The 24,127-nt window shown below is 39.1% G+C and overlaps 1 protein-coding gene across 1 annotated transcript; it reads right to left on the reverse strand.

Moving 5' to 3' along the window:
• Positions 1–2: 2 nt before the first annotated feature.
• On the reverse strand, positions 3–24,053 carry LOC135087951 (sodium leak channel NALCN). Its single transcript, XM_063982810.1, has 35 exons — positions 23,715–24,053; positions 23,443–23,628; positions 23,111–23,334; positions 22,843–22,971; positions 22,621–22,766; positions 22,399–22,507; positions 22,111–22,310; positions 21,864–22,024; positions 21,626–21,793; positions 21,352–21,543; positions 21,133–21,270; positions 20,843–21,049; positions 14,732–14,973; positions 14,038–14,160; positions 13,670–13,858; positions 12,359–12,538; positions 11,836–11,956; positions 11,626–11,757; positions 9,813–9,980; positions 8,962–9,029; positions 6,777–6,917; positions 6,575–6,695; positions 6,355–6,488; positions 6,111–6,276; positions 5,555–5,749; positions 4,500–4,735; positions 3,717–3,940; positions 2,947–3,083; positions 2,734–2,870; positions 2,494–2,653; positions 2,296–2,400; positions 2,149–2,212; positions 1,964–2,054; positions 1,793–1,872; positions 3–1,217 (listed from the first exon to the last, which is right to left on the reverse strand). The coding sequence occupies exons 1-35, from the start codon at positions 23,814–23,816 to the stop codon at positions 1,090–1,092; spliced, it is 5,304 nt and encodes a 1,767-aa protein (XP_063838880.1). The 5' UTR covers positions 23,817–24,053; the 3' UTR covers positions 3–1,089.
• Between the last annotated feature and the right edge of the window lie 74 nt (positions 24,054–24,127).

Raw genomic sequence — 24,127 nt, forward strand, 5'->3', positions numbered from 1 at the left:
TACAATTTGGCACTAATACATAATTTCACACTCACTACGTTTGAAATGAGTTGGTGATGTACGACTTTATTAACAAAATTATATTGTTTTACTTATTTAAACACGCAACATTTACTAGAATATTTTACTATCAAATCAATAAGCACTACTATAGTAATAATTATTCTGAAATACTTTTGCGACAATGTTTCTATCAAATCGCAATGTTTATAGCAAATTTTTTTGTCACTTGAATTTAGTTAAGGTGTTTAGCAATTTTCATTTCACGCCAAAGCTTCTATATGATCAATAAAAATATCACTGCCCAAATCGGCGTCAATGACAATCATTTAGACCTCTTTCAATAGTATCTAATACATTTTGTGTATTCTAAACAAAACACGAGATATTTCCTTATAGTATTAGGCCTATAAACTTCATACTTAGCACCTTATTTTAATTAAAGGATGGAAAAATCCGTACATATTAATCTTTAAAATCCCGAAATAGGATATTTTTTGGCAGTGGAATAACTCCTTCATAGGCCTATACTACCAAAATGGAAATATCATCTATCTTTACCTACCATTACAATACTACAGTGAAATCTAAGTAACAAAGGACAATAGTTAATATCATAAGACAAATACACTCTAAAACACGCACACGTAACTTGAAATTAAAGTAACTACTTCGAGAGATACTGTTTACTTAAAAAAGAAATGTTCAGTGAATTTGGGGCTTAAAAAAGAAGTCGGAACTTTATTTTGCAAATTTTTTCGTTATTCGTTTTTTAACTGAAAACGAAACTGAACTACGACTTTCAAACAAAAATTGTATTATAATGTTGTTTTCACTTTGTAATTTCGTTCATTCGTTCGTTTCAGCCGAAAGACGTCCACTGCTGGACAAAGGCCTCCCCCAAAGATTTCCACAAAGACCGGTCCTGCGCCGCTCGCATCCAGGCACCTTGTACTTTGTAATTATTGTTGTCTTTTCCTAAATAAAATTAAAAAAAAAAACATTTTTTCTTTTTAAAATAAAAAATACTTATGTGTACTGCATACATATTCTTAAATAAATTAAATTATCCCTACAATAAGTAAGAGTTTAGTCTGTGTCAAAGAGCGCGAAGTGCACGATCTGCGTGCCCCACCACGCGCGCACGTCGTGCAACGCCGGCTGCTCGCGCGCGCCGCCGCCGCTGTTGTGCGCGCGGTTGTTGCTCTTCATCACTGCTGGGGAGGTGTTTACAATTGAGCACCTTGCAGGATAGACAAGCCAGGGATACCACTACTAGGGGACACTATATGAAGGGACGTGATGAGTCATTTCGCGCAACAACCATGTGAAATTTTCGAAAGATGTTGCCGCGAGCGTTCGGATCAAGCGCGTAAAGATAATTCACGCTATCTACTACCGCGCACATCCAATTATTACTATAGTGTGGTCTGTGAGCACGTAGAATTTTGTCCAATGACCCCAAGCTACCCATCCTTATCGCTCGCGCGTAATTATGTTGCCGTCGCGCTCGCACACTCACTGCAGCCGCCCGTCGCACAGTCGCGACAGCAATATAATTACGAGCGAGCGATAAGGATGGGTAGCTTGGGGTCATTGGACAAAATTCTATGTGCTCGCAGACCAGACTATACCAATCTAATATAGGCTAATATCTATAGGCGTCCAAGTGATTACAAAATTAATGAGAAGAATTTAAACTACACAGGTTTGAACAGAGAGAACCTTGGTCAGTCGGGATTAGTTAATGTATGGAAGGAATAATTGCACAAATGATACCTACTGAACTTACTTGGAGTCTTCTTGTTTAAGGCAGGGTGCGGGTCGCTTAAAGTAGGTTGTAAGTACTTTTTGTTGACGGGACTTTCTGGTCTGTAAACAAATGATATACAATGCGTAACGTTACAACATCGTAGAACACACTTTTGTGTTATATTTACGAATATTACTTTTGATACAGTACCTTGGTATAGTCACAGAGGGTAATCCAGGTCTTTTAAATTGCCCTTTAGTAGACGATCGCTTTGATTGAGAGTCAAATGATGAAGTTATGTCTGTAATACAAATTAAATATTTTAGCCCTAATATCTGTCCATATCTTTTTGACACTTTACAAAGTCGTAAATTGTCAATGTATAGTATACTCACTGGACATGACGGGTTGAGAAGCTGATTCGGTTATTTCTGATCGCCCAATATTTGCTATGGCCATCTAAAAACAGAATACATAATTATATTTAGTGAATAATTTTTTTTAACAAATGAAAACAATAAAATGTTGATGCACCAAGTTACCTGAGTTTCAGTTTCAAGTTTTTCTTTATCCATCTTTTCACTGTTCAGATCAACAGTTTGTTCGTTTGTTTTTCTTAAGCCCGCTATGAGACTGGTTTGTTGTTTCTAAAAAAAGAAAATACAATAATGTTTGTAAGCTTGACCAAAGATTTTGACGAAAATAAGTTATCGGATATTAAAAAAGTTGATGTATCTTACGCTACTATTGGCCCGTATCTTTTTCAAGCATCCCTCAAGCCACGTGCGTATGGTCTGCTTGGCCACCTCCTCTTCAACCAAAAACTCGAACTCCTCTCTCGCTAGCAACTCCTCCATTTGTAGGGATTTTCGAATGTCCACTGTGCGGTATGAGAGCATGCTGAAAATAACAGTAGTGTTTTATAAATAACGTTGAGTTTCAACTGCAATATTCTATGACATGTAAATTATTGAACTCACTTGATGACGTCATGGAAAGTGACATCCTCTCCGTTGTGAAGCCGTTCAAGTTCGTAGCACATGTATTTGAACAGTAGTCGCTCTTTGTGAGTATCGCATTCTAACCGACCTTTTAGTAGACGAAGAATGAACTTCACCTTGAAAAAAAAAACATAATTAATGTTTAAGCAATAAGTTCGAATAATCTATACTGTTTTTTTTTGCTTAACTTACTTTCCGCACTGGTATCACACCCTTTTGATGGACATCCACGACATTCCAAGTATTCTGGAAGTTTCTGATGTCGGCATACGACAACAACGCATCTTCTTCATTCGAGTAAAATAATGAGAAGTTCTCCATGATAATAGCTGAAAGGTAAAATGTATTGGTTAGCCATCCGATTGCAGACTGCTTTATACAATGCAGAACATAATAGAACCACACCCACTATTCCCGAGGATTTCATAAAATGCAACTAAGGGACAATGTCTGCTCCCCATCCCTGTGAATCCCGAAAATTCTGTGACCTGATGATGATGATGCAATTTTAGACTCATACAAAGCCTGTTCTAATCCTGATACTTACTATTTTCGGGATCTACAAATTCTCGGGATCTATCATTAGTACCTAGTTGGGATTAGTTAGCTGCATTATGTGGACCACATACTGACCATTATTGAATTGCCATTGAGTGAAATGAACATGACGATACTGACCATTGGACTGCCATTTAAGTGATATGACGACGATACTGACCATTGGACTGCCATTTAAGTGATATGACGACGATATCGACCAATGGACTGCCATTAAGTAAAATGACGACAATATTGACCCACGAGCAGGTTGAGCACGATGTAGGTGATGATGACGTAGAAGGTGCAGAAGTAGGCCAGCGAGGCGGTGAAGTTGCCGCAGTCGGTCTCCCAGTAGTTGTCGGCGGGCGTGCAGAAGGGCGGCGCCACCATGCAGCCGTGCATGATCTGATGATGATACTGACCCACGAGCAGGTTGAGCACGATGTAAGTGATGATGACGTAGAAGGTGCAGAAGTAGGCCAGCGAGGCGGTGAAGTTGCCGCAGTCGGTCTCCCAGTAGTTGTCGGCGGGCGTGCAGAAGGGCGGCGCCACCATGCAGTCGTGCATGATCTTGTTCCAGTCTTCGCCGGTTACGATACGGAACAACATCGCCACGCTGTGGATCGGCGAGTTGAAGTTTGCCCGCCTGCAAAACACGTACATATTATTTCAACATGTAAGCAATTTGTATGTGCATTCTATTCTCTCTCTATCTCTCATCAATATTACAAGCAGTAGCTGCGTTTACTTTATTGAATACCACGTATGACTCCAAAGAATAGATATAAATATACCCAAGTACACTTTGGGCTTGTTCTTTACTTAAGGGAGTAATAAAAATGTGCGTGCGCACGTAAATGGAATACGATTTTTTTACATCGTAATTTTTTCGCAAAACGCAAACGTAGTCGTGCCAAAAAAACTTGGCGACGCACTGTAGCAGACGAGACGAAGAAGGTCGGCAAGACTTGGAGCGAGATCAAACGCGAAGCTCAAGACCGAACGCGATGGAGGACTGTATGAACGCCCTCTGCCCCATCTAGGGGACATAGGACATTAATGCCCGTTTTCACCATCAATCCCTAATTTTTAAGTGACCCCTATGGTAACACTTAACAGGAATTTTGTTTTCATAGGGGTCACTTAAAAATTAGGGATTGATGGTGAAACCGGGTGGTGAAATCACGTTTTTTTTTTAAACGTACCTTCCAATTCCCTCCCCATACTTGACGTTCCCAAACACGATGGTCCCGGCGAGCGCGTAGAAGAACACCAGCAGGAACATGCCGAATATGATGAAGAAGCTCTTGCACACGCTCACGCCCACCGTCAGCATCAGCATCTTGAGCGTGGTGTGCTTGCCCGTGATCGTGAAGAAGCGCAGGATCACCACCATGAAGCCCACAAAGTACGATAGGTCGTTTTGGAGCAGGTGGGACAGCTGTGGAAATAAACTGTCTTGTATTCTCTCAACTACAGTCCAATTTCGATAAAGAGAATCCAACTCGGCTGGGCAGCGTTCGGGAAGCTACATAGCATCTTTTCGTCCAAAATACCTCAATGCCTCAATCAGTGTGTGTTACCAGTGATGACATACGGCTCCGAAACGTGACCTCTCACTTTAGCGCTCCTGCACACGACGACGCTACCGCGCCGCCGCCGCGCCGTCGCCGCGCCTTTGCACTGTTCATACGCACCGAGTAAAACCGCCGCCGCGCCGCCACCGCGCCATCAAAGCATAATTTCGCCCGCGGCGCGGCGGCGGCGCGGCAGCGGTGTTCACGCGGTTCATGCAGGAGCGCTTAGGCCTCATAAATGAAGCACAAAGTTGCACAGCATGCAATGGAAAGGGCTATGCTCGGTGTTTTCTTACGAGATCGTATCAGACATAAGGAGATCCGTAAACGTACTTAAGTTGTTGACAGCCCGACGGATCAGCAAGCTGAAATGGCAATGGGCAGGGCACATGATACGCAGAACTGACGACCGATGGGACAGACAGGTTCTGGAGTGGAGGCAACGTACCGGAAAACGCAGCGTGCGTCCACCCACAAGGTGGACCAACGACCTGATAAACGTAACAGGAAAGTGCTGGATGCAGACCGCTATGAACCGTGCGATGTGGAAGTCACTGGGGGAGGTCTATGTTCAGCAGTGGACGTCCTGTGGCTGAAAGATGATGATGGTGGAATCGTCATAAATAAGTTTCTTGGATAAAATTACAATCCTAATAAGTTTTCAGAAACATTTCTACACTTACTTTCAACACGAAATGCATAAATATCCATATGCAGCCAGCTACCGTGACGAGCAAGTCGTAGCGGTTGCGGCGGCTCTGCCAGTAGCCGCGCGGCGTGAACGCGATGGTCTTCAGCAGCACTTCCACCACGAACACTAGCGTCAGTAGTGCCGACGTCAGCGCCAGTTGCTCCGTGAACTTCGAGTGGCGGTTCCACTGAATGACATAATAAGAAATGTAGTCGTGTAATACATGTCCAAAGAAGCTTCTCCTCTTTTGCAGGCTCACGTTTCAGCACATAAGTTTCAGCTTACGAGAGATGAGCTCATTTCATGTTTAGGCCTAGTTTCAACGGTTCCTGTAAAAGTCTTTGATAGCATAAGGGAAAAACTAACTTAGTTTTTCAGATCTCAGAATCTTTAGACGGAACCCGTGGGAATTGTTCTTCAGCATAGCTTTATAATGCGGCATATTTGTAGTTATTTAAACATAGTAAAAATGAATGAAACAAGTATCATATAAATCAACTTAATTAATATAAATACAATGTGTGATTAAACTGTTGTGAATGACATACCGTGACTGCTAGCAAAGCACTGTTGATGAGTACCACAATGGCAATTACTCGTTTGAAGGTAAGATTTTGAGTCACGTCATACGCAAATGCACGAATTTTACGTTTGTTAGGCCGAGGCGGCAAATGGAGTGGCTGAGCGATTTTCAATCTCTTTTTTAGGTCACACCTAGAAGAAACAAAAAGTAAATCAAACCATTTCTTTGAAAATAAGTTCATTTTATGTAAAATATAGATTGTTTTTTACCATCTTCGCTGATCGACAGTTAAAAGAGCGGTGCCTTTGTTCTCAGAGTAATTTGCAATGACCACGCCCACGAATAATGTGAGACCAATCATGCATCCCAAGAATATGTAGACGTGTATGTAAACCGCGTGTACCTGAAAAGTTATTTTGGATTACCTTCCCGTATTAAAAAAAGCAAATCTAGCCCTACATTAGCCCTTATTTAGTGGAGGTTACTTACAGGTCCCAGTGCTTTTATCAAAACATCTCGAACGTCAAGCCATCCTTTGAAGGAAAGCACTTCGAATAGCGTCAGCAAGGCATCTCCAATGTTATCGAAGTTGAATCGTTTTGGATTCGCCCTAAAAATAACAGAAATTTTTCGTAAAAAATATCAAGCGTTTAGCATTTGAGCGGTTTGTTATTTAATTTCTTTTTCATACCAGACGCGTGGCACGAGCATAGATGGAAACGTTTCGTTAGGGCCAGGTTTCAGCTTCATCTTAGTCACAAATACTCTTCTCATGAAAACGCCCACACAGTTTTCGCGGTGGTGAATCGTTGGATCATTGCATCTCGCTAATCTATAAAAATATATTATTATTAGATGATCATATTTTATCGAAATTACCACAAATAATAAAAAATTCAAATTCAAATTCAAATTCGTTTATTTCTTTAACTTAGCCTAGTTCAGTTACAAGTTGTTGGAGCTTCCTGTTAAGCAACAGATGTTACTTGTGCTAGGAAGCACCGCTCTTCTATAACAATATTACAGTAGGTAGGCAAATTTAATTTTTAATGCGTTTAGTGTGGATAGAACAAAATAAATAAATAAGAACACTTTATAATATTTTACAAATGAAAATTTTATAAGTGAAAATTTTAAAATTAAAGTTAAATTAATTCGAAAATACTAATTAATACTAGAAACCAGGTAAAAGATATAATGTGCGAGTGTGTAATGTGTGTGTATGTGTAATGTAAGTGTATGTGTAATGTGTGTGTATGTGTAATGTGTGTGTATGTGTAATGTGTGTGTATGTGTAATATATGTATATGTGAATGTATGTATGATTTTGTTTTAACTCACTATCAGAGATTCAATTTCTTCGTAATTTTTAGTTTGTAGCCATTCGGTGACTGCTGATTTGCACTTTGCATACGTTAATGGATAGATGTTTATTTCTTTGTTAATTTTGTTATACATGGTAGCAGATCTGTTTCCATGTTGACGTTTAGCAAAGATTGATTTAATTTTTGGTATTTTGGCAACGTTAAATTTGCGTCTCGAGTTGCTGGTATCAGGCGTATAGGGGAGCGTTTTATGTGTTCTTAGGACAATGTTCAGGATGTACAGCTTCCTTACTGATAGAGTTCCTGTAGCAGTGAAGAGAAGCTCTGTTGAAAACATGCGAGGTAAGAAATACATCATTTTTAGTAGTGCCCTCAGAGCTCGCTCTAAGTCAAGAAATCTTGTTTTATTTGCTCCACCCCATACAGCTATGCAATACGTTATAACTGATTGCGCTAAAGCAAGATATGTTTGATGTAGCAGATGTTCTGAAGCTACATGACGCAGTTTCTTAAAAGTCCACATGAGTTTTCTAGTTCTACTTATAATCAATTCTATATGGTTATGCCATGATAGCCGTTGGTCAACGAGAACGCCTAGGTATTTTATATGGGAAACCTTTTGTAATTTAGCACATGAGCAGTGTCCATCGGAATCGGAATGACATTGGTGAATAATTAAGTTAAAGTCCGAAGACGGTTGGCTGTTTTCATATTTAGTGAAACAAATGTAGTTACTTTTCTGAACATTCAGTGTGAGTAGGTGACTATTTAGCCAACCCGCAATTTGAGTTAGTCCTTGTTCTGCCAGTACTTTTAGTCGCTCCCAACCCTTGGCTGCAAAAACTATTGCAGTATCGTCAGCGTAGGAGAAGATATGGCCACTGCTTATTTTCATATCACATAATTCGTTGATATATACTAAAAACAACGTTGGACCCAGCACACTGCCTTGGGGCACTCCATAGTTTACAGTGTGTTCGGAGCTCATTTCCGACCCCACCCCGACTCGAGACCTCCGATTACTGAGATAATTTTCAAGCAGTTTAAGCGGTGTACCTCGAATACCTACTTTATTAAGACTGCGTATGAGAATAGGTATTGAGACCGTATCGAACGCTTTCTTTAAGTCTAGGAAGACAGCCAAACACTTATTCCCAGAATCAACGCTATCAACTATAGTGGAAGTCAACGCTATTACTGCGTCTTCAGTAGATAAGTTTTTACGGAAACCGTATTGTGAAGCAGAAAGGATATTGAGTTTAGAAAAGAACTTCACTAGTCTAGTGTTTATCAGTTTTTCGATAATTTTTGCAACCACAGATATCACAGAGATGGGTCTAAAATTTGATGGATCATCCTTAGCACCACTTTTATGTATGGGTGTAATTATAGTTTGTTTTAAAACCGTTGGAAACACACCAAGTTCAAAACACCGATTTACAAGGTGTACTAATATAGGCACAATATCATTGCTTGCTAGTTTTAGAAATCGTGTCGGGATTTTATCCCACCCTGGGGCGCTATTGGACAAAAAAGTATGTATTTTATTACCTTCCTCCATAAAGTTGAACGCCATAACTTGCAAACACGAACATCAGCAAAATCAGCAGTGTCGATACCTGTTAAGTTGAAAATAGAGTTAGTTTATTAACCAGCCAGCCGAAAGTGGCTAAAAGATTTGAGTATTTTTCGATAGGAGAAGAAAACCATGTCTTATTCAAACGTGACAAGTAAATTTACATCCGCACTCAAAAACACACTATTATTTGGCGCTTACACGAAATTGAGATCAAAAAGAAACTGCAATCAATTAATCCGTAGAACATCGCATGAGGTCGCGGTAACCATTGATTTCTATTGTGTTTCGGATTCGCTGGTATAGTCAGCGTCAAATAGTTCGAATACCCAAAGTAGCCAAAAAGTTCGCAACACTTCTTTGTTCCAGGTTGTGTTGTCAACTTTTTGGCCACTTTGGGTATTCGAACTATTTGACTCTGACTGTTTTTGAAGGTTTAAAACATTGATCAGAGAATAATTGTCCCAGTACCAGCAAGAATCGCTAAAATCAAGTGGCAGTGGGCGGGGCGGGGCTCTTAGAGCTGATGGCCGCTGGGGCAGGAAAGTTCTTGAGTGGCGACCAAGAGCCGGAAGACGTAGCGTGGGCAGGCCTCCCACTAGGTGGACCGACGAACTGGTGAAGGTCGCGGGAAGAGCCTGGATGCGGGCAGCGCAGAACCGTGCATTGTGGAAAACCTTGGAGGAGGTCTTTGTCCAGCAGTGGACGTCATTTGGCTGAAACGACGTGTTGTCAACATTTTGGCTACTTTGGGTGTCACGAACTATTTGACGCTGACTGTTCTTGAAGGTTTAAAACATCGATCAGAGAATAATTTTCCCAGTACCAGCAGGATCTCCTTGAAGCCGCGGCACAGCTCGTAGACCACCTTGCGCATGTGCGGCACGAGCGTGAAGATGCGCAGCGGCCGCACGCAGCGCAGGATCATCAGCATCTGCGCGGCCGAGCCCGGCGGCACGCTGCGCGGCATCCAGCACAGGAAGGTCAGCGACACCTGCCGGCAAAGAACCCTGTGATAACTGAAGTTTTTAAAAGCTATCTTAAAGGTTCAGTTAAACCAACGCGTGCAGCCGGCGTGCACGATGGCGATGGTGATAATTTCAATTTTTCAATGTACGAGGGTGGTCTGAAAAGTTTCCGACCTCAACGTGAAGATGGCAGCACACATCAATTAAAGTCAGGGAATGTAATTGTGCATCTTTTGACAGCAACACTTCAAAGTTTCAGCCATTTTTGACGCGCGGTTTTTATTTGAAAGTCGTTTGAGTGAGTCGATGTGAGTATTTTTGTGAAAATGGAAAAAATCGAGTATCGAGCTGTCATAAAATATTTGTTTTTGAAAGGGAATACCCCTACGCAAATCAAAGATGAGTTAGATTCTGTGTACGGGGACTCTTCACCGTCATTTACCACAGTAAAATTTTGGGCAGCCGAATTTAAACGTGGCCGTAAGAGCTTGGGAGATGATGAACGTTCGGGACGTCCAAAAACTGTAACTACTGACGATAACATCGCTAAAGTTCACCAAATGGTGTTCGACGACCGCCGAATTAAAGTGAGAGAGATAGCAGAGGCAATGAAAATGTCCAAAGAACGTGTTTGTCACATATTAAATCAAGATTTAGGCATGAGAAAGCTGTCCGCGCGTTGGCTGCCGCGTTTGCTAACGTCAGACCAACGACGTGTTCGAATGAACATTTCCAATGCTCTGTTGGCGCAGTTTAGGCGCAATAAATCCGAGTTTTGGCGCCGACTAATTACTGTAGATGAGACTATGTAGAAAAATAAAAATAAATTTTAAGAAAAAAAAACTTGTATCTATGTTAGGTCGGAAACTTTTCAGACCACCCTCGTATTTATTCCAAAAACAAAATACATTGTATAGGAAAATTAGACATTAAAGCGATCACTGCGCGTGCAAAAGTTGTTTCACACTGCCGCGACCGCCCATGGCGATCACTAGGCGTGTAGGTTGTCACTGTCACGCACATTGTCACTTTCGCTTTTCAGGCGTTCTCAATTTATGTACAAGTCTCTAGCTTTCTCAGAGGCCCTAGAGCAATTCTAAGTATGCCATAAATAAAAGCCTAATTAAGAGTCATCAAAGGTCTCAGTCATTAATTTAGAGCCACTACAACTTTATAACTATGAGTTGTTTTTTTTGTGTGTACGCTGTATTTAAACTACATCAATGATTTTTATCTCATAATTTAAAGTCTAATAAAAAAGCAGACTTCAAATCTTTCAAAGCCTTAGCTCGAAGTGAACTACGAACCGATATGTATTGTATATGTGTAAGCTGGTGACACGTTTACACGTAGTTTTTTTATCGTGGTTTTAACAGTATTTGAGCTAAAGCTTTGAAAATTGGAAAGCCTACTTATTGGATTCCTAAAATAACGTCAAGTCACGGAAACAATAACGTTTTATCGTCAATTGAACGATTTTAACGTTAGTTCGACTACAAGCTTCACGGGACTCGTGGTAAATTAGCTCTTCTCGCTCGTTTCCAATCGACTAATAATAAATATTTATTGATTTTGATTTTGACTAAATAAAATATTCATACTTATGAGTGCATATAAGTTATGCATAGTAAGATATACAAGCAAGACAACGGAGAAATAATAACCACTTACAATGTAAATGAAAACGTCCAGAACAGCAGCTGCGTCTTTTAGATAGGCCTTGGGAGTAAAAAACAATCCATCTGCCAAGATTTTTAGAGCCAACTCAAGACTCATAAAGATGACAAATCCATACTCAGCAATCTGTAACACAAATATCAATATTAGATGACCTATAAGAAGTATGAAAGAGACTTTTAATAAAACAAGAGTGTATTTTACCTGTAGCACGAAGTTTTCCATAACGCGGTAAGAGGGAGTTTCAAACATCATCGACAGGCAGGAGAGAGTAGTCACCATAATCATCACCCAATCCATGTATGTCACTAGGCCCAAGAAATTGCTGTAACAAAGGATAAGAATGTCAATTAATTAGGACAAGTAACAGCTATTTACTGATTGTCTGATCACTGTTCGGAAAACAAAAAGAGGAGTTTATGATATGTGATGCCCACTAACTATGTAATTTCATAAACTATCTGTTGTTGCGCTATAGACCACAAAACAATAAATAAGAATGTCACTAAAGTCCGGTCGCCGACCAGATAGAATTTCGTGGAATGACCCCAAGCTAGCACACTCACTGCAGCCACCCGTCGCACAGTCGCGACATCAGTCGCGATAAGGATGGGGTAGCTTGGGGTCATTGGACGAAATTCTACCTGCTCGGCGACCGGACTTTACAATTGCGAATGGAAGTACGTTTTTAGACGCATTAAATTATACAGCCATACAAGTAACTTACTGGAAGCTCTTGTAGTGCACTTTCCTCTCGTTGCCAGTGACTGGGTCTCGCAAGCGAGCGTCGTAGCGGGCGTCCACGATGGCGCGGCAGATCTTGCGGAAGCGAGACTCCCGCGGCACGATCAGTAGGGGCGTATCAAACAACGGGTGGTTTTCGCGGAGGTCTTCTTCTCGTTGGTTCCTGGATAGTAAAATTTTAAATATGTAAAAACTTTACAGCTAGCTTCTATCGCCATTGTAGCTGATCTACTGTTAGCTGAGGTAACTAAACAAAAGAGTTGCCGTCTTGGGTTGCTGTCTCTTGGTTTGGTACTTGGTGCTCTATAACAAGAATTTATGTTCTGTTGAGGTTCCACGTCTAGCATAATATGTAATGCGCCCTGTAGCGAGAAAATCTCATGATACTGAAAATCCTATAAAGACGACTTACCGGCTCATCTCGGTCTGCTGGACAAACGTAATACGCTACAGAACCACTAAGTGTACGTAACGTGAACTGTAGCAAAACTTTACGTTTTAGAAGACTTAAGTCTAAATTGTGCCAATTTTTTGTGTATTTCTTTCTTTTGTTTTGTGTGGTGTAAAATAAAGTGTTTACCTACATATTTTACTATCTAAATCGAAGACTTACCGCCTCATCTCCGCCTGCTGCCTCTTGGCCTGCAGCAGGCGTATGTCGAGGTAGAACTTAGGGCTATTGGGAGACTTGTTCTGGCTTCCAGAAGGTTTGTTATGTGAAGAAACCATACATAAAGTTCTATGGGAAGATTGAACTCACCGCCTCATCTCGGCCTGCTGCCTCTTGGCCTGCAGCAGGCGTATGTCGAGGTAGAACTTAGTGCTATTGGGAGACTTGTTTTGGCTTCCAGAAGGTTTGTTATGTGAAGAAACCATACATAAAGCTAGGTATATGTGAAGGAATCATGCTATGGGGAGATTGAACTCAGCGCCTCATCCCAGCCTGCTGCCTCTTGGCCTGCAGCAGGCGTATGTCGAGGTAGAACTTAGTTCTATTAGGAGATTGGTCTGGTTTGTAGAAGGTACGTGAAGGCACCATACATAACTAGAGTAAGATCTATAGGGAGAATTAGCTTACCGCCTCATCCCAGCCTGCTGCCTCTTCGCCTGCAGCAGGCGTATGTCGAGGTACCTTGCACCTTAACAACTAAGTTCTATGTAAATAAACTTGTGCAAACCACAAGTTTACTTCTTAAGTCTCAAAAGACTTAAGAAGTAAATTTGTGGTTTGCAGAAGATACGTGAAGGAACCATACATAACTAGACTTAAGTTCTATCGGTAACCTTAACTCACCGCCTCATCTCTGCCTGCTGCCTCTTGGCCTGCAGCAGGCGTATGTCGAGGTAGGGCGGGCGCGCGCGCGACGACGGCACGACGCGCGACGCCGCGCCGATGTCGCCGTTCTCTAGCAAGTGCTCGTAAGTCTGCTTCAGCTTGATGGAGCCACTGCGCACAGAACGCCTTATGGAACGCGAGCCAAACCTACCAGATTATTATCACACTTTAGGTATTAACGGCAATGGGAAATTCTGTCGCCGAAAGCAAGAGTGAACAGTGGCTATGTTGCGCTCATACTTCAGTTAGAATATAAAATAAACTGCAGTGCGTAATGTTATTTATCTTCATATTTATAAAATTGTAATTGACAATAGTAAACTTACTTCTTTTGATCAACACGTAGCTGCTTAGCGCTGGATATTGTGCCTTGGGATTTCAAACCTGATTTGCCTCCAGTTGCTAGCATTGCTGAATCTCCCAACAACGGTCGATGGTTGTTTGAGTCACTGAAATTATAGTTTATTTAAATCAATGTCTTTTAATGTGATATGAAATAATAAAATAAATATGTTATTGCCGAAATAATAAAATTAATAAACTTATTGTAAACTTTTGTGTAGTTTATTCAATCAATAAATTTAAAAAATTAAATGAAATAAAATAAAAAGAACAAAACCTTTAAAACCAGATGTCTCTCAACATAAATACCTGAAATAAAAAATATCTAAATAAACAAACAATAAAAAGAAAATAATGCTAAAGTTAAAACAACAGAAATGTACATTCTGTTATATTATGTTAACTAACATTCTTTAGCAAGAGCTGAAAATCAGTGCTCTGCCCTTTTCAGAGCAGGGTTTACACTGAGCTTTTTGCTTTTTTCATCGCTGCGACACACATCGCTCTGGAGCGAGAGGCATTTTTAACATTACTTTTGCTTTATACATGCTTGTTATTGTCTTCTGCTGTTTTCTTTCCTCATTATTTTTATGCTGCACCTTTAATATTTCATGTGTGTTTGCAAATAAATGATTTATCTATGTCTATCTTATCTATCTAATGACAATGGATGCGTACTCAATAATAGTGGCGACGACGTGTCTCCGCAGCGCCGAGCTGGGTCGCTGCGAGGGCGGGGCCACCACCAGCGTCTTGACCAGGCACCGCTTGCGGTAGGGGAAGGCGATCTTGGCCGCGCCGATGTATTCAAAAGCGCGCCGCGACTGGTCGCCGTCGGGCGCGCCGCCGCCCGCGCTCCCCACCACCACCTCTTCTTCACCGTCCTCGCAGACGAACTGACGCATGAACGACTCGCGGACCTAAGGACGATGATAAATAGACGTGTTGACACCACCAAACAATTGACGTACTTTTTAAAACTGTCAAAACGAGACTCCCATAGATTTTTTATAGCAGTACGAGCAAGTGACGTCACTATTTTGTCAACTCAATTCAACTACTTTTTTCAATGAGGATCAGTACTGTTGTAGAAAATTCAATAAAACTAGTATCTACGTTAATCTTTAAGACAAGAAAGATATATCTTTTTGAATTATCCAAATCGGACCATTACTTACGAAGATATTCAGTAATAAACATAGGCCGTTTTTGCCGCTAAAAGTCAACGTACGCAGGGCCGCGTGACGTCACTATATCCGAATCGAGCGCAGCCGGCGTACTATTGGGATGGAAAATATTTTTTTCCAGCTAAACTATCAGTCTTAGAAAAAAACTTTTAATAACATTTATTCATCAAAATAAAGTAACCTATCGACCAGTAAATTTTAAAAATAAAATTTTTGAAAAAAAGTATCGCTATATCCAAAAACCACATTTTCATAGGATTCGATGGAATGCGGAGACGCGGTTGGGGTGAGTGTAACTTTATGATTATTTGTATTGAACATAATAATACATAATATGAGAGCTAATACCCAGTTTCTTTTCCAGGGGGGGTTACGAGGGGGGATAAGTCATACCCAGCTTGTAGCCTGGGGGGAGGGGCAAGCCTTACCCAGCTTCTGGCCTTGGTGGGAGGGAGGGAGAGGCAAGTCATACCCAGTTTCTGGGCGGGGGCGGGGTTAAGTCATACTCAGCTTCTGGGCGAGGAGGGGGAGTCATACCTAGCTTATGCTTATGGACTGGGGGGAGGGGCTAGCCTTACCCAGCTTCTGGCCTGGGGAGAGGGGGAGGGGGGGGGGGGGGGGTCAAGTCATAACCAGTTCTGGTTCTGGCCTAGGGGGGGGGGGGTAAGTCATACCCAGCTTCTGGCCGAGGGGGAGTCATACCCAGCTTATGCTTATGGGCTGGGGGGAGCGGCTAGCCTTTAACAGCTTCTGGCCTTGGGGGAGGGGGGGGTCAAATCATACCCAGTTACTGGCATAGGGGGGGGTGTCATACCCAGCTTCTGGCCAAAGGGGAGTCATACCCAGCTTATGCTTATGGCCTGAGGGGAGGGGCAAGCCTTACCCAGCTTCTGGCCTGGGGGGAGGGGGAGGGGTCAAGTCATACCCAGTTTCTGGCATAGGGGGGGTGTCATACCCAGCATCTGGCCAAAGGGGAGTCATACCCAGCTTATGCTTATGGCCTGAGGGGAGGGGCAAGCCTTACCCAGCTTCTGGCCTGGGGGGAGGGGGAGGGGTCAAGTCATACCCAGTTTCTGGCCTGGGGGGTGGTGTAAATCATACCTAACTTCTGGCCGAGGGGGAAGTCATGCCCAGCTTATGACCTGGGGAGAGGAGGGGGGCGGGGGAGTCATACCCAGCTTAAGTCATAACAACACTTATGAACACTTTATTTGAATAAATCGCCAAATATACCACCGCGGAGACCCCAATCGCGTCTCCGCGTTCCATTGAATCGTATGAGCGTATGGATTTTTTGCAATATTTTTCACAATTATATTTTTAAAAATTACCTATCGATAGCTTATTTCATTCTGATGAATAAATGTCATTACAAGTTTTTCTCTAAAACTGATAGTTTGGCTAGAAAAAAAGATTTTCTATCCACGCAGTACGCCGGCAGCGTTCGGATCGGATATAGTGACGTCATCGCTCCCGCGCCGGGCGGTCAGTGAACTTTTTTAGTAATTTGGCCATAACTTCGTCAATTTTTGTCGTAGAACAAAAATTTTTGGACTGTATATTAAGGATTTCTTAGCCCTATCAATCTGCATTCACAGCTAAAAATCGAAATGATCCTCATTACAATACGACCAAAAATCGTAATTTACAGATAATTTAAAATTAATTAAGTTTTTAACACCAGAATGAAGTTCCTTTTTAGAAAAGTTGTGATTTCGAATTATTGAGGAATGGTGTCAAATGGTGTTCTTAGCCTAGGCGCAGACCACCCATTTTCGTCGGGCAGTTGATCAGTACCCAACTAGCACAAAATAGCTGTAAAATAGCTGATAAATAGATTTTTCCGGTTCCTTAAGCTGGTTTAAGATGCTGTTTAAAGTGCTGGCTAAGCGCTTATGCAGCTGTTTTAAGTGTAAAAGAGGACCATATTAAACAGCTTTATTCCTTAGAAAGGCTGGTTAAAGTATTTATGAGAGTTGATTATTAGCTGTACTAAGGCTGGTTAATGGCTTATTTATTAAGCTAAACGTTACGCTTGTGCCGCTGTACATCTCCTATACTGGTTTTAGTTTGATATCTTACTTAAATTAATCTATTCATACGTATAAAGAATAAAAGTTTTAAAAAAAGCAATACTTGTATTGACAAATAAATACATGTGACATGTGTAATAAAAACTCGTGGAGTTTTATAAATATTGGTAAGTATTTTGTGTTTGTTCATCTGCATTAAGCAGTGAACTAGTGCGAGGGTCAATTTATTGTGAAATTATATATGTATTATAGTTAAAATTTTCATGCGCTCTTAAATAGAGTTGTTTTGGGGAAAAAAATATTTACTTATTAAATAAGTAATTATAGGTTATACTATGTTTGCGATTATTTACCCAAAATTTGGGTTTTTCGTAAGTATAAGTTACATAAAATAGCTAACAGGAAAGTTTTTAGTCATTTTCAAAGCTGTTCTTGTACATAATTTTCGTAAAAATAGGAATTGTGAATCCATGTGAAGTAAAAAAATGGCGTAAAATTTTAGACAGCCTTAATACTTAAAAACAGGGCTTTTAAAGCCACAAGCTTGTCAAAAATCTTAAACAATATTTCATAAGGGCAATGTGTGGTGTATGTTTAGAAGAGAGATTTTAGTAAGGTTTTGGCTGTATGAAGATCTTTCAAGATTACATTTTAAGCCTAATAGTGCAGCGTTTTAGGGTACAATACATAAAATAGAAAAACGCTACATAGGTCCATGTTGCAACAGTTATTAGGTATATTTAGGGTGAACCACGATCGAAAACTGAGTTGCAAACATTTACTTACGTAGGATCACACACAATCACACAACCGAGTGTAATCATAATACAATGCAATACCAAAATAATACATGTATAGGTACTTAGATCCTACTTCCTACTAATCCTACTAATATTATAAATGCGAAAGTTTGGATGTCTAAATGGTTGTATTTTTGTTACTCTTTCCCGCAAAAACTACTGAACGAATTTTGATGAAACTTTTTAGTATTATTTTTTAACCCAGAATAACGTATGTATAGGCTATAATTTATGACGATATGTGACAAACTAAATTTAAATCTGATCTCATTACAGGTTGTACGCGAACAAAATGAAAATTCTGCTAATTTATCAAGAGATGAAAATGTTTTAGAAAGCGTTGAAAATACTGCAAACTTGCCTCGTAGTGAAAATGAAAATGCTAAGAATAAAATATAGGATGCGATTTTATTTATTAATATGTCATGACAATGTAGCTTTCCTTTCATTTACATTTTTATTGATGATAATATTGATCAAGTCTTTTCTCATCGGAATGATAACAAATAATTTTGAGTAGGTAGTTACTCAAAATCGTCAAAATCGGAATGACAACAAATAATTTTGAGTAGGTAGTTACTTAAAATTATTTGTTGTCATTCCGATGCGAAAAGAATAACACGTAATCTCGGGACTAATTTTGTTATTATTACAAATAAAGATTTTGTTTGGTTAAAATAGCTATTTTAGCTAACCCACCAGCAGGGGGGTAAATAGCTACATTTTTAATTACTACGAGTATTATGAATCCGAAATTTAAAATTTATTGTCTGTCTTATTATTAAATATTGAAAGTAGGTAAGAATAGCGTATGTAACAATTTCAAGGCCCCTATACCTAAAACAATGATAAACAGTATTAGAAAATACTTACTTAGAAGTAAAATTAAACTTAGATAAAACTTAAGTGTTTTTTTCTTACATGAACACCCATTTGAATTTTAGTTTTTCTATACATATATTGTACCTAATCTCTATAACGTGTGCAACAGAGGCAATAAATAAAGTCGAGACTTATATTCAGAGCAAACTAGTTTCAACTTTACATCTTGAGGACCAAAGATTATTTCAGTACCTACGAATGCTAGGCAGATAAGTCTTGAATATATTTAATCTAGATGATTTTACAGGATATATGAACATATCCGTCAAGCCAGTAATTTTATACCCATGAATATGAATAGCACTGTTTGATGTAATAGATATGTTTTTTATTTCAATTACATGGTAATTTTTTGGAAGAAAGTATTTATTTATCTTGCGGTTTAGTCGACAGTATAAATGTAATAAACTGTATAGCTAGAAAGAGCAAACTCAGTTTCGCTTGAACTTTCCGAATCGGACTGGTGTTGTTGAAAATTATTATCAGATTGAGTGATTTTAAGTATACGGAACCCTCCACATTTAACGTCAACGCTTGACCAGATTCCGGTTTGTCTAAATCGGTTTGTTTATTTCGTTTGTTCGATTCTTCCTCGTTAATTATCTGGCTTGTGATGGCTAAATATTCTTTTAATACTTTTTTCTTAATTGCACCACTTCTTTTTCTGTATTTCCATGATTTACGATCCATGATTATGAACACTAACAGACCAGTCGCGAAACCCGTAAGCGTATTTGTATAAGGATTTACAATTAGCCGTAGTACAGCCTTGATATTAATAACGCTCTTCGTTGTCTTACTTTTGTAGGCAAAAGCTGTTATAAAGTTTTGATCTAGAGTCTTATAAAACTGTACTTATTAAGGTTTTAAAATATTCCACTAAACAGATTATTATTTGTTAACAATCTTGACAATCTTTTATCAAGCTTAAAGTTTTAAAACGAACACGATCAATTCTCTTTTACATCTTCAGCCTTATATTAATACACTATAAGACCACAAAACTTGAGAAAAGTTAGTAGCTGTAAAAAATACAGCTTTAATCTGTAAATTTGATTTCCCTAAAACTTTTATAGGGTTCATAACTCGATATCATTTATGTAAAGACTGTAGTACAGCTAAAGGCCTTTATAAATCTAATAAATTCTGTAAACCAGCTAGAACACTACGCAAAATCAATTATAAAACCTTAATTGAACTATAGGCGGCAATTTGACTTATATCATCCCATTAACCTGCTAATGTGCTAGTTGGGTATGGGCATGTATGGAAGTGCGCACATTACACCGATTGATTTTTCATACAAATTAGAATTGGGCACAACTATCGGCCGACTAAAAATCGGTGGTTTGCGCCTAGGCTTACAATCTAGAAAAACAAATGGAAATCTGCAGCGCCATCTAGTCTAGTCTTGGGCCACGGAGGCGTGGCTTTATACACGCCTACACCTACATGGACAGCTAGGCCTTAAAATAGTACTACGAGTAACAGATTATGGGCATATAAATACTGCTTTGGGTCAAATTATAGCCACGATAGCCGAACGGTGAAGGGGTCGGACTGGCCGACTCGTGATCCGGGGAACGCGGGTTCGGTCCCCGCCGCCGCTCGACTATTGTGGTGAGCTCACTCGTGACATAAGCATATTTAGCTTAGTACGAGGGGCTAGCGGGAGTATTAGTAATTTGTGTAATAACAAATTACAAATAATCTTTTTAAAAAAAAAAATCTGTAAGCTCATTCACTTGCATTTAAAGTAAACGGAAAAAATAAACGGAAAAATCTTGAGACTAAATGAAATACACAATGTTCATATTAATCATAAATAGAACCATTATTTCTTTACCAAGTTAATAAAGGTGCAAGTGATGCCACAAAAAATATTACCTTAGGTAGATTGAAATCTCCTGGAACCTTATGCAACTTGGTCATTTGGGGGCTGTCTGGAAATTTCTCAAAGATCCTCAGCCTGAATGGCAAGCTTTCCTTTATTTCAGCACTTTGTTGGCGGTACCTAAGTTGTTTCAACTTCTTTATGTCTTCATCCAATTCCAAATTGTCTAAGATGACTGCTACGAAAAGCGACAGCACGATCTGAAAGTTGGTTTTTACAATAAGTTTTAATGACTATTAGTGAAATATGTGTAATTATAAATTTTCAAGAATAGTATTCTTACCAATGTCACAAACAAATGGTATAGTATGAAGTAAATGGCGACGAGTGGTGTAAGAGTCTGACTTGTGCGGACCATTGTTTCATCCATTACCTCCACCCACGCTTCTTGGGTCAAGATTTGGAACATAGACATAAATGCCTGCAAAACAGATCCCATTAATAATCCAGCTCTTTTCCAATTGGAATGGGGAATTACTTTTTTCTAATATTGATTTCTTACCTCAGGAAAGGTTTCAAATTTTGTGAATTCGCACAAAAAGCAGAATAGTTGCATTGATATTGAAGAGCTAATAATAAGTAAGCACATAGTGAATATTATGAGACTGCCGAGCTTTTTCCCAGGACCGAAAATCTTGTATACAAATCCTTCTAACAATGGAGATGCCTTGATTAGTCTCACAATACGTAATACCTGCAAACATATTTTATAGGTTTTATTTAATTACTATTCAACGTTAAAATAGGCTTACATCATCATTATTATTATAATTTACCTGAAAGTAGGTGAACACAGACATATAAAGTTGAGGAATAATGTGGATTGTAGTCCCAATGGCCAACAGAAGTTCGAATTTATGGACAGAATGCTTGAAATATCCTTTCAGACCCAAGCACCAAATTTTGATCAGGGCTTCCAAATCCAAAAATATGGTAAATGCAATCTGGAATATTAAACACATTTAGTTTGTAGTATGTTTACAAAATGTTACCTCATGATATCCATGAATTTACCTCAATATAGTAATATTTTTCATAGAAGAATTCTCTAGGATGATCATCATGTTTAAAATGCATTGTTGCTGTGATTATTCCATTTGCTAGAACAACACCCATCACTAGCAGTCGAAAGTATGCTGAACGCAACATCTTGTGAAATATTTCTGGAGCACTGCCTGTAAAATATAATCATTAAAGTAAATTATTTTGGTAATTACCAATGTTAATCTTGACTTTAAGATTATAATAGCTAGTTTTTTACCTGAATGCTTGTTCTCATCAATGGTAACGAGTTTCCAGCCATTGTCATCACCTGTAAAGAACTGTGTGGTGCTTCCTTTTGTAATTGGGTTCCTTACACCCCACATTTGCTGGAACTGTACCCTAATCTCATTGAAAGTTTCGGTTATTACAGCAATGAACACATTCTTCACCAACCAAGCTAGGAAGAAAATCATTGTGCTGAAAATAAACTATCAATTCAATATCTTTTTCTACTGTATCTGTATACATAGGTATTAATGGTAATTAAAAAACAAAGATAATAAACCTGAAATAGAGGGCTGATCGCCAGGTGGGCAGTGAATCAATGGCTCTATACATAATGAACACCCATCCTTCTTGGGAGGAAGCCTGATAGACAGTAAATAGACTTGTTGCTGCAAATAGAAATACCAATTTATTAAAAAACAAATATGTATCCTCATAAGTATATTTTTAAATAATAGTTTACATACAAATTACAGGAACAGAAGTAACAAAGAATACTAACCAAACTCTTCAAATCCATTGAAGCCCATAATATATTTAGATAGTTTCAATTTCATGCATTTCATTCCAGAAGGGCATTGATATCCAGAACCAGGGTCAGGTGAACAAAATGTATCAGGAATGGCCAGAGAATTGATGGTTATATGACTGTAAAAAATACACACTATTAGCACATAAGTACAGTTGGTGCAACAGTTATGATAATAATATAAAGATTAGTTACTCAGGGTCAGTTGTGTTCCTGACACAGTGATGAGTCAATTCTCCAAAGAATTGGACTCCCAACAAACTGTACAAAGACATGAAGAAGAGGAAGAATAGGGTCACATTGTAGATCTGCTGGCTTGATCTCCTGCAAAGCAAAAGTAATATGTGTAGACACTAAAGTATTTATAAGCATTTAGCCATCAATAAACAAAGTTTACTCATTTATCTTTTCTATAGCTTATGAATGTAGAAGGAAACTGATTAATATAAGAAATAAAACTTACTTGAATATTTGATTAATCCTAGATTTTGGCATGGAGAATTTAAGGAAGACTCTGAGGAAACGGATCATGATCAGTGGTCTTGGGGCCCGCAGTATACTGAGATAGCTGTATCTTGGCACAATTCCAGTCAGTTCAAACATTTGCAACAAAACAGACACCCAAAGGAGGAATACCATAGAAGCATCAAATTGGCACCAGTGATCTTTTAGGTATGCTACATCACCCTGCAAACAATGTTTAAATAAGAAATTACACTTCTGGTAAATTATATCCCATTTTTAAAGACCACATAAATTTTAATATAGTTATGTATCTGTTAATGTAATATTTACCTTCAAGATGCCTCTGATGTGCATTTTTGCAATCATTTCTGCTGTAAACAAGAGAGTAACACAGCAGTCCACAGCAAAAGTTACTGTCTGAAGATAGGGGTATTTTTCGAAAGATTTTGGCGTATTCAGAGAAACAGACAACAAACTTAGCAGAGCACATGATCTTAATATCCTTCTGACCCACAACTGTAATAGATAAACAATATAAATCAACATTATAATAGACACTTTATAAATAAGCGCAGTAGATGTTTTTTTATTTCATTGCTTACCTTATTTACCCATTCTATGTCGGCACTTTCATTTAATGACTCCTCGGGCCCATAATCCGCTAAAACTGGTTCCCCTTTCAAGCTCTGCTTCCTCCCCAACATTTTTATGCGTTTGAAGATAATTTTTGAAACTAATATAGTCAGCCGCAGCAATAAATTGGTATCTTATGTTTCGTCGAATGTTGTTGTTCTATGCTTACAGCGAGAGGCATTATCTTTTACAGCAGGAATTAAACTAATTCACAAGGAAAAAACAAGGCACGAATTCAAACTTTTAAAATAAAAACTTGGGAAATGTTCGGGAACTACGAAAACCCAGCCCATATCACTTGATGTCAATTGTTTGTCAATTTTGACATTGACTTTTTATTTTTTCGACCAAAAAACAAATAATCAAACTGGATTTTTAAACT

This window comes from Ostrinia nubilalis, chromosome 3 (assembly GCF_963855985.1).
Source record: "Ostrinia nubilalis chromosome 3, ilOstNubi1.1, whole genome shotgun sequence".
NCBI lineage: Eukaryota > Metazoa > Arthropoda > Insecta > Lepidoptera > Crambidae > Ostrinia > Ostrinia nubilalis.